The sequence below is a fragment of the Podarcis erhardii genome, assembly GCF_964252035.2.
Source record: "Podarcis erhardii genome assembly, chromosome: 9".
In the NCBI taxonomy this organism is placed as follows: Eukaryota; Metazoa; Chordata; class Lepidosauria; order Squamata; family Lacertidae; genus Podarcis; species Podarcis erhardii.
The window spans coordinates 38,975,166-38,987,928 of record NC_138512.1 but is presented as its reverse complement, the minus strand read 5'-3'; the positions used below and the strand labels follow the sequence as shown (position 1 = coordinate 38,987,928).

Below are 12,763 nucleotides of genomic sequence, written 5' to 3'. Positions count from 1 at the left end.
GGATATGTTTTCAGACACTTTTAATGACTCTTTCAGTTAGTGTTCATTAAGCAAACAAATTGCTTCAGTTTAACTAGTTCACCAGTTTAGCAAATACTTATGCATCCTACTTTTTTCGGGTCAATAATTTCAGGAGAATAAAGTTCCCACAGAAGGAAAATCATTCTGGTACAAAGTAAAGGAAGGGTATTAAAATAGACTTTATGACAGTGATGGCAAACCTGTGGAAGACTGCAGCTGGAAATGGAGCCCAGAACATCTGGAAGGCTCCAGGTGTACCTTCCCTGCTTTATAATCTGGCACATTAATAGAAAGCAAGGCAGCCAAATTGCCATAGTATTAAAAGAAGACCGTTCACAAATGGCAACAGTGTTAAAGTAAAAAACAAAGGAAGAACACTGAGAGAAAGCATTTAACTCTAGGTCAATCAACCGCTATTATCAAATATTCAATAGCTTATTGACACAATTTTTCTACTAACCATTGCAAGTCTGAGAGCTTGAATGCCAGGGCCCTGTGACCCACAGTCCCCTAGTGGATAATAAACACAGAGACATGAGTATTAGGTTTATGGGTTCAAATAGGCCATAAATTTATTGGTTACAGATGTGAGTGGTTTGGTTTAGGCATTGGGTGAAGCCAGGCTATATCTCGATTCCCGTCTGTCTGCAGGGAGTCCATCTAAAGGTAAACCACCAATAGGGGGAGCCCTATGACTTACATCAAACAGGGGCACTGTGAGGGGTCCCCGCTGAGGTTGTGGCATGGCCCTAGCCCATGTTTATGCATCAGACAGAGCCCACACCCCCAGATCCCTTTAACAGGATACCCTTAATGAGGAGGGGCAGGCGGAGGCTACAACCCTCCATTCAAACAAAGACATACCCAATGCCTAACCTCACAAAGTTGTGATGATTGTTACAAGGTAAGCGAAAACCAAATGGATGGTGCCAATTTGCCAAGTGGAATTAATTCCTACCTGGCCCCAACAATGTGGTAGATGATATTTGTCCATAGAAAAGTCATGTCATAGCAAAGCATTAAAAAAGAGGGTGGGTGGGTTTAGGAGATACAGTGATGGACAAGAGAGGAGGGGGCCCCAGCCATGCCGTGGTTTAAATTCCCCATGGCCAGGCCCCTACTGTCACTGATTAGTCAGCGGGGCCACCCCTGGTCGTGGTCCTGCCCAGTGCTGGTAACGCAGCCAGGATAGCACGAGAGGAGCATCAATCTCCCCACCGAGAGGAGCATCAATCTCCCCACCCCCATCACTGCAGGGGCCCGGGTGCCTGGCTGAACAGTTGAACAGACTTCTAGAACATGACTGTGTATGTGCTATATTTGGTCTTCCAATTCTAAGAAATTTCTTCTAATCAAAGGTGATTCTCATTCCAAAGAGAATCCCATGAACTGAATAGCTACTGTCTACTGAATCATAATCCACATCTCAAAACCAAGGCTTCAGTTTAGGTTCCCCCTCCCCTTTCTTCCTGGAATTCATAATCCTCCCATAATTTATCTCTTTAGAACTGTTAAAGAAAACCTCAAGAAAATGACTAATATGTTTGCCACAATAGTTAAGTTTTAGCACAATGGGAAATGAAATATTACCACAATTTCATAATAATGCAGTTTGTCACTCTTCATCTAAATAAAATGACTAAAAGAAAATTATGTCATGCCTCATTTTACAGGTGAAATATAATCAAGATAGCTGTAAAATAACCCAGACTCTTGAGTTTGGATTTCATATCCATCACTTAAACGTCTAGTAAATGACCCAATTTGTTTACACAACCCTGCAACTTTTTATAGTTTTTCCATAAAGAAGTTATTGCATCCATTCCTTTTATTTTGTTTTAGAGTGTTTGAATGAGGTCCATAACCACAAGCAAGTTGAACAAGCTCTTTCCTGATGGAAGTGGCCTCATATAAATTCACCACCACTGGTGAAATGTTTGCAACAATGCTTGCACATGGTTTTTGGTATTTTGTAGATGAAAACACCATATAGAAACACACACAAAACATTTCCTGTGCTTTGTCATTCAGAGAACTCATCATATCTACTGGGGGCTGCTTTCTGTTGAAATCCTATGTCTGGAATTCAAGTGCCCATGTTAGGTGGGAAGGGGGATTCAGCTCTCTATTTAATGGCAGTCCCTGTTAAAGCCACCCAAAGGTCAGAGAACCCCCCAGAGCAGCATTTCATTAGACTTGTTAGGCTGCCAGGAAGGGAAAATCAGTACACTCCTTCCCGGCTCATATCCCAGACTTCACTGGATTGAAGCCATTGAGAATGCAATCCATACTAATTTAGGAAACAATACACTCACATTATAAACTTCTCTCTTTTGACTTCAATGAAATTACATCAGTGTAAGAGATCACCCAAGAGCTGTCTCGTTAGGTGTGCCAAGAAACTGGTAGAATGCATTGTTTCTTAGGAGAGAGTTAAGAAAAGCAATTTCTATGAATGATTTGACTCTAAACATGATCTTACTGAATATGGGTGTAGCAAAACTATTTTAGTACATCCGAATAATTGTACCTAACCAAAGTACACACTTAGAACTATTGATGACCAAGAAACAAAAGATGCATTTCAAATGTGGTCGCGCTATCCCTTCTTGCATTTGTCACACTTTAATCCCAAGAAACTATGTGGTCCTCAATGTCCTCTGTCCATAAACAGAGCTGCCAGGGAGATTTAACCACAAAGGATCATTGGGAGAAGTATTGTACAAATGTATCTAGACACTACACATTGCACATTCATGAACGTGCTTTGCAATAAGAGGGATTATTGGGCTAATGTTAAATATGGCTGTAGTGCAACATATAGTCTGGCTCTTCATAGTCCACAAATGATGATACTGAAAGCATTTGCAATGATAAAAGATTAGCATTTTTATTGCCCTTGTTTATTAATGGTGTCTCAATGTGATGTTTATGATCAGTCTTCAACAAAACTTCCCCTGGAATAATCATGACTTTGATTTTACCTGTTCTGGGAAGTAAACACAATGGGAAATGAAGGTTTACTTTTGCTTGTGAAATGTCAACACTAATTCCAAAGGCGTGGAGAAAGATGAAGCAGAGCCAGTTACTTTGCTGGTAAATGCTTTCTCAGGATCTATACCTCCAGTTACAGGGTGGTATATAAATTCAATAAATAATAATATCTACACTTAGTATCTGGAGCAAGCAAATAACCCCAATTAAAAGCAAAGCTTTGGGAATGAAAGATGGAGCCTGATGCTCTGCAACCATTATGATATAATCAGATTATAAGACTAGGATTCACTCTACCCTTTCCCAGAGTTCCTCCCTCTCTCTCTCTACTCTAAAAATGCCACCCTATTCCCCCCTAGAAAATGGAGTAATAACAACCCCAAGGTATCAATTTACTTCTTCCTTGTGAAAAATGCATTTTGTGGTGTGGCTAATGAATTATTTCTGAATAATATCATACCCTTCATTAACTGTTGAATTACTACTTCTACCACCACCAGAAATATGTCAGGGATATGCGCTGTAGTCTAACAACATCTGGAGTGTGCCACACTAGTTACTGGTCCTAGAGGCTCCCTACCCCTTTTCTTGTAAGTAAGACCATTGACTCACTATAGTAATAATACTGACCGGACTTCCAAATTAATAAAGAATTTAACATTTGCCTTGTATAACAATATACTGCATTGCTAAGCATTTTCTGTAGATTTAGCCAAGTAAAATCACACCCTCCTGTAAAATATTTTATAGATGGTGCAACAAAATGTATTGAGCTGGTCAGAAAAGCAAGAATGAAGAGAACTATAGGGCTGCATACAAACTGTACCTTTGAAGCACATTCAAAGCAGATTTCCCCTCCTGAGCACTGTGGTTTGTTAGGGGTCACGCTCTAAAAGTGTGGTGTGTATGCAGCCTAAGTTTTGCACTATTTATTCTTCTTTTGACACGACATATTCCAATCTCTTTATGAACATAGAATGAAGAGCATGCCACCCACTATGAATCACTGACGTTGTTGGCAAGATGTGGATTTACAGTGCTTATAGTGCTCTTAGTTAGCATTCAACTTTCAACAACTACATTCCTTACATTTTTATTCCATTACGTTTCTTTGAATGGATATGATAAACAAAGAATGCATTGCTCTTTCCCTGCTTTGAAGTTTTTGATGATATACTAGAGTCAGTGACCATTCACCAACTAACCTCAATGTAGGTATAAAAGTTATCATTAAATGGAAAGATACACTTTCATTCTTACTCTCCAAGTTCACTCGCTCTTTTCAATATTTCTACTCTATCCAGAAGGAACAGCTAGCTAGTCATTGCTGATATACATACTTTAATGTATTAATTAGGGATCAGCTGAAATGGCCTCCACTCTCAATTTTATCAACCAACTTGTGAGTTACAAAAAAAGTATATTTTTTTTTTTTTTGTAAGGAGAGAGCACTGAAAACAGGGCTAAAGTGTTTGCTACACTTAGGCTGTGTATATACCATACATTAAAAACACATTGAAAGCACATTTCCCTACACCCACTACTCAAGAATCTGGGGAACTGTAGCTTAAAGGTGCTGGAAATTGTAGTTCTCAAAGAGGTAAAATACAATTTCAGGAATTTTGAGGGTGGGGAATGCTTTCCAAGTGCTATAAATTATGTTGTGTGGCCTTGTTGTCATGCCAATAGTTCCCCCTGCTGCTGGTTGACACCATTTTCTCTTGATGACTCAAGAAGATGCAACAGAAAAAAGTAACGACTTTGGGCTACAAATGATGGTGTTTGCAATCATTATCAGTGCTGCAACAATGTTTCCTGCTTTCACTGGCATTTGAGAAAAAATGTAGAAAAAAACCAGCATAGCACACAATGTTAGAATCATGCCAGGATCACAAACAGGCAACAAAAGGCAGCGAAAATATGAGCAATGAGAATTTTTATGAAAAAGAAAACTTTTGCCCAATAACTTTTGGTTCAGTTCTAGGAAACAAAGTGTTCCACTGAACACTTTCCATGTACAGATTATTAACCATTTTTAATTTAGTTTTAAATTTCTTCTAGAAAAGAAAAGGAATGCGTAAAAACTTGACTGGATGATACAAAATACCTGTGTACTTTCCTACCGGGCAGAAATTATTAGGTATTTTTTTCATAACTCAGTGAAAAGAAAATGGCTACGTTCACACATAATGTTGAATCATGGTTTAGCAACACATGGGCAAGCAAGAATAACCCAAGTAAAGCACGACCTTGACAGTAGTTAGTTTCATTTTTACAAATCCACGGTTGCTGTTTCAAACCAGGGACCCCAGTTTAAAAAAATACTCTTGCAAGTTTCATAACAAGCCAGCTTCAAAGCATGGGTTATGAAGTAGTCTTGTTAAACTAACCAATTTGTTGTAAACCAGGATTGCTGGTTTACATTAACCATAACCCAGGAACAGCTGCCCACTTCCAGGTCGAAGGAGCACTGGAAATAGCTTGTGTGCATGCACAAGCAATATTTCTGGTACACATCCGGGTTAGAGGAGGCCCATGTACATGCGCACAAGCTATTTCCGGTGCTCCTCCAACCCAGAAGTGTGCCGGAAATAGTGTGTGTGCATGCGTATGGGCACGTGCTCCCCCGCCCTCCGGCCTGCCACGTGATCAGTGCTGGAGACACCGGCCCGAGGCACAGTAAGTTTGCTGACCCCTGTAATAGACAGTGGCCACAATTTAGGAGGCAGTCGTAGAACATATGCATTGCATTCAGAAGCCCCTAGGGCAATTTCTGGCATCTCCAGTTAAAAGTATCTGATAGCAGGTGATGTGAAAGACTTGAAACCCTAAACCATAAAATTCAATGTCAGTCCACATACTAGGCTGGATAGGCAAATATCTGACCAGATACAATGCAACATCCTATTTTCCCTTAGAGAACAAATGTATAGAATTAGGATCAGACTGTGACACTGCAATCCTATGTGCATTTCCTTGGAAATGAATCTCATTGAACTCAGTAGAACATGCTTTGAAGTAAAACATGCTATCAAGCTAGCAGACACCCCGCCCCCCAAAAAAAACACCCTTGATAGTACTGTTATTATGACGGTATATGTAATAATGCCATGAGAACAGCTACATTACAATGGCAACTTCAAGTAGTTTTACTTGCTTCGGGTAGCTTAATCTAAGAGGCACAAAGCATTTTAAGTCGAAGGGTGCAAAAATCACTCTAATTATGGTAAGTTAAAATAGTCCAACTATAATTAATGGGTTAATAAATAATAAATAATGTGATAAGAATGTTAAGTGGAGGTTTAGGCTAATTTTTACATTACAATCCATGCTGCACTACCAAAGTAGAGACTATAAATCAACATAGCCTGCAGTTCAGATATATAAACAGACCTAAGACAGTATAATTACAAAAAGGGGTGTTTTTGTGGTTCATTTATTTACTTAAGGTTCACTTAAGACCCAGTGATGCCACTAGTATACCTCATTCCATGCCAGGTGGAACTTGGGTACTGAAGTAAAAAATACAACTATCGAAACTATGAAGTATACTATAGAAAGTGCTACTATTCTAGTAATTTTTCTACTCTATTATTTTGCTTACAAGTTTACATATGAACCAACCCAGACCCTTCAATCGTCATCTGAGGCCTTTCTTCGTGTGCCTCGTCCGAGAGCAGCAACATGAGATTGGGCCTTTTCTGTGGCAGCTCCATGCTTGTGGAATGCTCTCCCCAGAGAAGCTCGCCTCTCACCTTTGTTACATATCTTTATGGAGGTGTCAGGCAAAAACAGCCCTCTTCTTCTAGGCCTTTGGTTAATTAAACAATAAAGTAAAAGTAAAGGGACCCCTGACCATTAGGTCCAGTCATGGCCAACTCTGGGGTTGTGGCACTCATCTCGCTTTATTGGCCGAGGGAGCCGGCTTACAGCTGGTCATGTGGCCAGCATGACTAAGCCACTTCTGGCGAACAGAGCAGCACAAGGAAACACATTTCTTTTAATGGGGGTATTGTATTTGTTTACTATGTTATGCATTTTTGTGTTTTAATATTATAAACCACCCTGTGATCCCCAAATAAATGTCCTGTGAGAGTTTCTGGAGGCGGTTGGAGGATGGATGGTGGCTAATGGATTGAGGTTGAATCCTGACAAGAAAGAAATACTGTTTTTTTTTTGGGGGGGGGGATAGGGGGCAGGTGGGTGTCGGGGACTCCCTGGTCCCGAATGGGGAAACTGTGCTCCTGAAGGACCAGGTGTGTGGCCTGGGAGTCATTTTGTACTCACAGCTGTCCATAGAGGCACAGGTCATTTCTGTGTCCCGGGCATCTATCTACCAGCTCCAACTGATATGCTGGCTGAGACCCTACCTGCCTGCAGACTGTCTCACCAGAGTGGTGCATGTTCTGGTTATCTCCTTCCTGCTTGGACACCTGCAATGCACTCTACATGGGGCTACCTTTTAAGTTGATTTAGAAACTACAACTAATCCAGTATGTGGTAGCTAGACTGGTGACTGGGAGCAGCCACTGGGATCATATAACACTGGTCCTAAAGGATCTCCACTGGCTCCCAGTATGTTTCTGAGCACAATTCAAAGTGTTGGCTAGTTGGGCTGGGGAGACTCCTGAGACGTCAAATAGTGATATCATATAACACTGGTCCTGAAAGACCAACATTGGCTCACAGTACGTTTCCGAGCACAATTCAAAGTGTTGGTGCTGACCTTTAAAGCACTAAACGGCCTTGACCCAGTATACCTGAAGAAGCATTTCCACACCCATCACTCAGCCCAGACTCTGAGGTCCTGCTCTGAGGGTCTTCTGGCAGTTTTGTCACTGCGAGAAGTTACAGGGTACTAGGCAGAGGGTCTTCTCCGTAGTGGTACCCTCCCTGTAGAATGCCCTCCCATCAGATGTCAAGGTGATAAAGAACTACACAACTTTTGGAAGACAACTGAAGACAGCCCTGGAATGGGAATTTTTTAATGTTTAACATTTTAATATGTTCTTATATGTGCTGTAAGCAGCCCAGAGTGGCTGGGGAAACCCAGCCAGATGGATGGGGTATAAATTATTAAAGTATTATTATTATTATTCAACTCAGGCATATTGTCATACAAATATATCTTTAAGGGACCTTATTGAAATTGCCTCCTTCAGCAGAAAAGACAAGATGTGGAGGTATTCATCGCCAAACTCCTTGGGGAAATACAGTTTACACATTTAACCAATAAACAGGGGGCCCTGTTTTGTCTCAACTAAGGATGAAAGGGTAACTTTAATCTCTTCAGCCCACATCCCATGTGATTACAGAGGCAGTGCAATCCACAAGCAACATCAGCCACCATGTTCATTCTCCCACAAAGCTAAACCTGTTCAAGAGGAATTGTTCCCACTGGAATGGTTAGCAGAATCACAGTATAATATAGGTTTTCTGTTCATTGGTTATCACAGAATCCTGTGAAACCCTGAAACCTCCATCCCACAGAGGAACTGGAGGGCAATGAAGGTGAAGAAATCTCTACTGTCGTGAAAGGTAGATGCTTTCCTTAGCTTCAAATACAAAGGTTGGTGTGATTCGTTTCCTGTGGATGTAGAGTTGGGCTTCTGACTCTTTTGATCATATTCCCATGGCCCTCTGCAGTCACTCTGATCCTTGGGCTGTTCTTTGATCAGTAGCTCTAGCACTATGCAGGTGCCATATGTCATCACATTAGAAACCAACAGCAATATGAATCCCTCTTGCTGAATTTAATAGCACAAGGCACATTCTACAAATTCATATAACAGTGGGGGACTATTTGGTTCTCTGTTAACTTTGTAACAAAAAATCCCTCACGCAATATATATGGAGGAAGACCAATTTTCAAGGAACACAAGGGATTTTCACTGGTCTGCACTGACATCTTCAAAGCTGATATGTCATTCAATACTACATTCACTTTTTCCTACTGCAAGTTTAAGATCTCCCCCCCCCCCCCCGCCGCCCTTCTTACTGATGCCTGTTTGGCTAGTTTGCATCCTGATGAAATCACATCTTTCTAGCTAGCAAGGAAACTACTAAAACATTTTCCCCTTACATTAGCACACACCACTGGAAAACAGGGTGTTTAATAGCCTAAATTTAGGCAGCCTACATTTGTGGTGCGGTTTCATATGGCATATAACATTTCTGTTTGCAAAGTATTCCTTTAAATGGCTTTGTAATAGAAGATCAAGGGGGGGGGGAGGCCTTCAAAAATCTGAATAATGTAAATCATATGGAGTTCGGAGGCTAAGCAAATTACACACACTGAAGCTGCCCCTCTCTATGAAAGGAGCCTTTCTCCAGGTCTGCTCAACCCCAGCCCAAAGGAACTTGCATTTGAGAGTTTTCTAAACATTTCAGGTACACTTGAAAGCTTTAAAAAGTTACTCTCATTTCCTATGCAGCAGATTAGCTTGTTTCCAGCACGTGCAAAGGAAGAGGTCATTCTCCAGGAACCCACACTATACAGAGGCATATTTGGGGGGGGGGGGTGGAGTGCAAAAAAAAAGGTAATTAGAACAGGCACACCAACCAATTCACAGGGAGCACTTTCAAGGAGGGAGGGGGGGAATAGTTAATAAGTTCCCTATCTTCTCGAGCGCTTAATTGGTGCCCTTTTTACCTATCCTGCTCTAGTTAACGAGGTTGACAAGTTTCCTGGAGTGACAAACACGCCGTGAAGTCAGACCTGCCAAGTCTCATTCATTTTGGCTTCAGTCTTTCCAGGCTCACTCTGGCATAGGGCGATGTTTTCCCTCCCAGTGTGCGAGTTTCAAAGGAGATCTTTACAGCCTCGCTGGAAACAGTAGGGAGGGCTTCTTGTTTCCAGCGTGAAAACACAGGCGCCCTTTAAAAAGTTGTCACCCAGCCGCTCCACGACAGCCCAACCCCTGAGGCTCTTTTTTTCTTTTTTGCAGAAGCAGCAAGAAGAAGGGAATGCAAAAAAAAAAAAAAAAAAAAAAAAACCTCCCTGCCCCGGCGACTCCTCCTTCTCCCCCAGCGTGTGTTGCTCGCTGCAACTACACTTTTATTATGCCTTCTCTCTAGACACAACAAAAACACGCACGCCAAAGAGAGAGATCTCGGGTGATGTGGGGGGTTTTCCTTACCGTTTTGCTCCTTGGCGCTGGAGAACTGGAACTTGCTGCTGAGGTTGGACTCGCCTTGGGCTCCCTGTCTTGGGCTGACCAGGGCAGATGTCAGCAAGAAGAACCCGAAGAGGAGCATTTGGCAGGCTGGGGGGGGTTGAAGCTCTTCGCAGGCACACAACGCAAGCCAGGCACTTGCCGAGAGATCAGGTCCTTTTCACCACCTCCACCAGCCCGCGAAGCCTGCAGCGCTGGCGAGAAAGGAGGAGCAGCAGCAGCAGCAGCAGCACTGAGCCTGCTCGAGCAGCCGAGAAGAGCGGGGTAGTTTCCACATAATCCCATCCAAAACTTTTCTCTCCCTCGGCAGCCTTTTCCCCTCCGCGTCTCCAGGGTTCAACCCCCCCCCCCCTTCTTCTCCTTCTTCTCCTTTTCCTCCTTCTTCTAAGGTTCACAAACCAGCTTCCCAAGGAGGACGCAACAATCCTGGAAAATAGTTGTTGGGGGAAGCAGAAGAAGAAGAAAAGGGGGCGCCAGAAGGCACTGCTGGATCGGAGGAGCACCTGTCAGCTTCGGGAACAAGAAACTACCCAACAAACCGAGGGAAAGGGGTGGGGAAAAGAGCTCCCTTTGGGAGGAAAGGAAGCGGGGAGGGCGACACACCACACACACACCCCCACACACAAACACACACCACCTTCTCGGCTTCTCTTGCTCTCTCCCCGCGACTAAGCAGCCTCGACGCTGCCAGGCGAGCCAGCTTCTTTCACCCCTGGCTGGGAGTCCCGGGGTTTTTTCTCTCCTCGCCTTCACGTGTTTCTGCCATTCCCCCTCATCGCTCCTGAGGAGAAGGAGGGAGGGGGCGGAGGCTCGGAATGGGTGGGAAAGGAAAATAAAAGTGAGCAGCAAGCCACGACCCAGGCAGGCAGGCAGGGAAGGGGGGAGGGAGGAGAGGAGGAGGAGAAGCGAGGAAGCGAGCGAGCAAACTCACTCCAGGCTCCCCGCTCGCCTTTCCCAAGGAGCAGCACCTGGCTTCACTTTGGCGCCCCAGAAGTTTTGCTTGGAAGGAGTTGAAGAACACCAACGTAACGCGACAGTCCCCTGAAAAGCAACCTTTTCCTTTCTTTCTTTTAACCTCAGAGCTACTTTCTGTCTCTCTCTCTCACACACACACGCGCGCGCGCACAGACACGAGCGCGCGCGCGGCGCCTTGGTCTGCTCCACCCCGAATTCTTGCGCGCCCTCCCTTCTCGCGCCAACTCTCCTCCTCACAGAGCCTTCTATGGTCTTATCACAGGCCAGTTCTGGAGTCTCCTTCGAGCTACCCAAAGATCCTCCTTTCTTCCCCTCCACTCGCAGTTGGCGGCCCCAACCTGCCCCGCTGTCGCCTCCTACTCTTCCTCCTCCTCCAGGTCTGGCGGGAAAAGGTGGTTGTGGTGAGAAGGAAGCCTCCCCCCGCCTCCCGCCGCCACTGCAGGAAGGGCCGCCGCCGCAACAGCAGCAGCAGCAGCAGCAGGAGGAGCGCGCAGGAAGCCCAGGCAGGAGCGGCCAGTCAGTCAGGCGTGCCCGGCTGCGGCGCAGGGTGACGTTCGCTCTTGTTCAGCAGGCGGCGGCGGCGGCGGCACCAGCAACCGAAAAGTCGTGCAAAGTTCAAGCGAGCTGCTGGACTCCCGTGCGCGCTCCCTCTTTCTCGACGGCTGCCAACTGGCCGCGTAAGAACAGGTGCTGTAAAGGAGGAAAGAGCAGCGGACGATAAGGCGCGTTGTTGGGCCAAGGGTTCCACCGCTGACTGCTGCTTCTGCGGTTTCTGAAGCTGCACAGGAGCGCTGTGTCTCTGTGCGTAAGCAGAGTGCATTTTCTCCAGCCGCAATCCCACCCTCCCCGCATCGGAGGTTAGGAGCTTCCATGTACCCTCGCATCTTCCTTTTTAGAAATCAACTATTAGAATGGCCACTCGGTTTAGCTTCCTTATCCAAACAGGGGGAATGTTTCGAAGCAAAGGGAAAAGGAGGGGGGCATGGTAGAAGTCCCGCCCCCCCCCCACGTCAAGTTCAGCTCAGTGGGCTCTCTTGCACTTAACAAAGCTGACTTGGTAAACTATGGTTTGGTGTGAGCTTTTCCACCAACACACACTGTCCTCACCCCTCTTTGCTCCTCCCCAGCTCTTTTCACATACTAGGATTGGTGTGTGTGGGTGTGTGAACCCTGCTGTCCTTTGGGTCCTGAAGTTCCCTGGGTGACCTTGGGCCAGTTACTATCTGTCAGACTAATCTACCTCACAGAGTTGTTGTGAGGTTGGGGAAACCAGGGAAACAACCGTAACCTCCTTGGTGAAAAGGTAGGATGTAAAACAAGTAAATAATTAAGCTTTGGCAATTCTAGTCCTGGTTTGTTCAATCCAGAGTTCCCTGTTAATGTCTGAAGTGAGAAACTCTGGGTTTGCTATAGATTTGCTAAAACGTATTTAAGCCAGTGCTATTTTTCTAGAAAAAGAGATGCCGGAACTCACCATGAACACCTCCCTCGTTCAGTGGTGCTCACCTGAGAGGTCCCATAACCCACTTGAGAGGAGCCGGAAGTGAGTTCCTGTGAGTTCCCCCTGGGGGGAAGCCCTGATTTAAGCCAAGATCAAA

The 12,763-nt window shown here is 44.5% G+C and overlaps 1 protein-coding gene across 1 annotated transcript in view; it reads right to left on the bottom strand.

Annotated features, from left to right (window-relative positions):
- Window positions 1-11,588, bottom strand: part of PDGFC (platelet derived growth factor C) — a 103,839-nt gene extending 92,251 nt beyond the window's left edge. Inside the window, exon 1 of the mRNA XM_081875465.1 lies at window positions 10,155-11,588. Coding sequence (XP_081731591.1) covers window positions 10,155-10,272 — 118 coding nt within the window. The 5' untranslated portion in view covers window positions 10,273-11,588. The remainder of the gene's footprint in view (window positions 1-10,154) is intronic.
- Window positions 11,589-12,763: the final 1,175 nt, after the last annotated feature.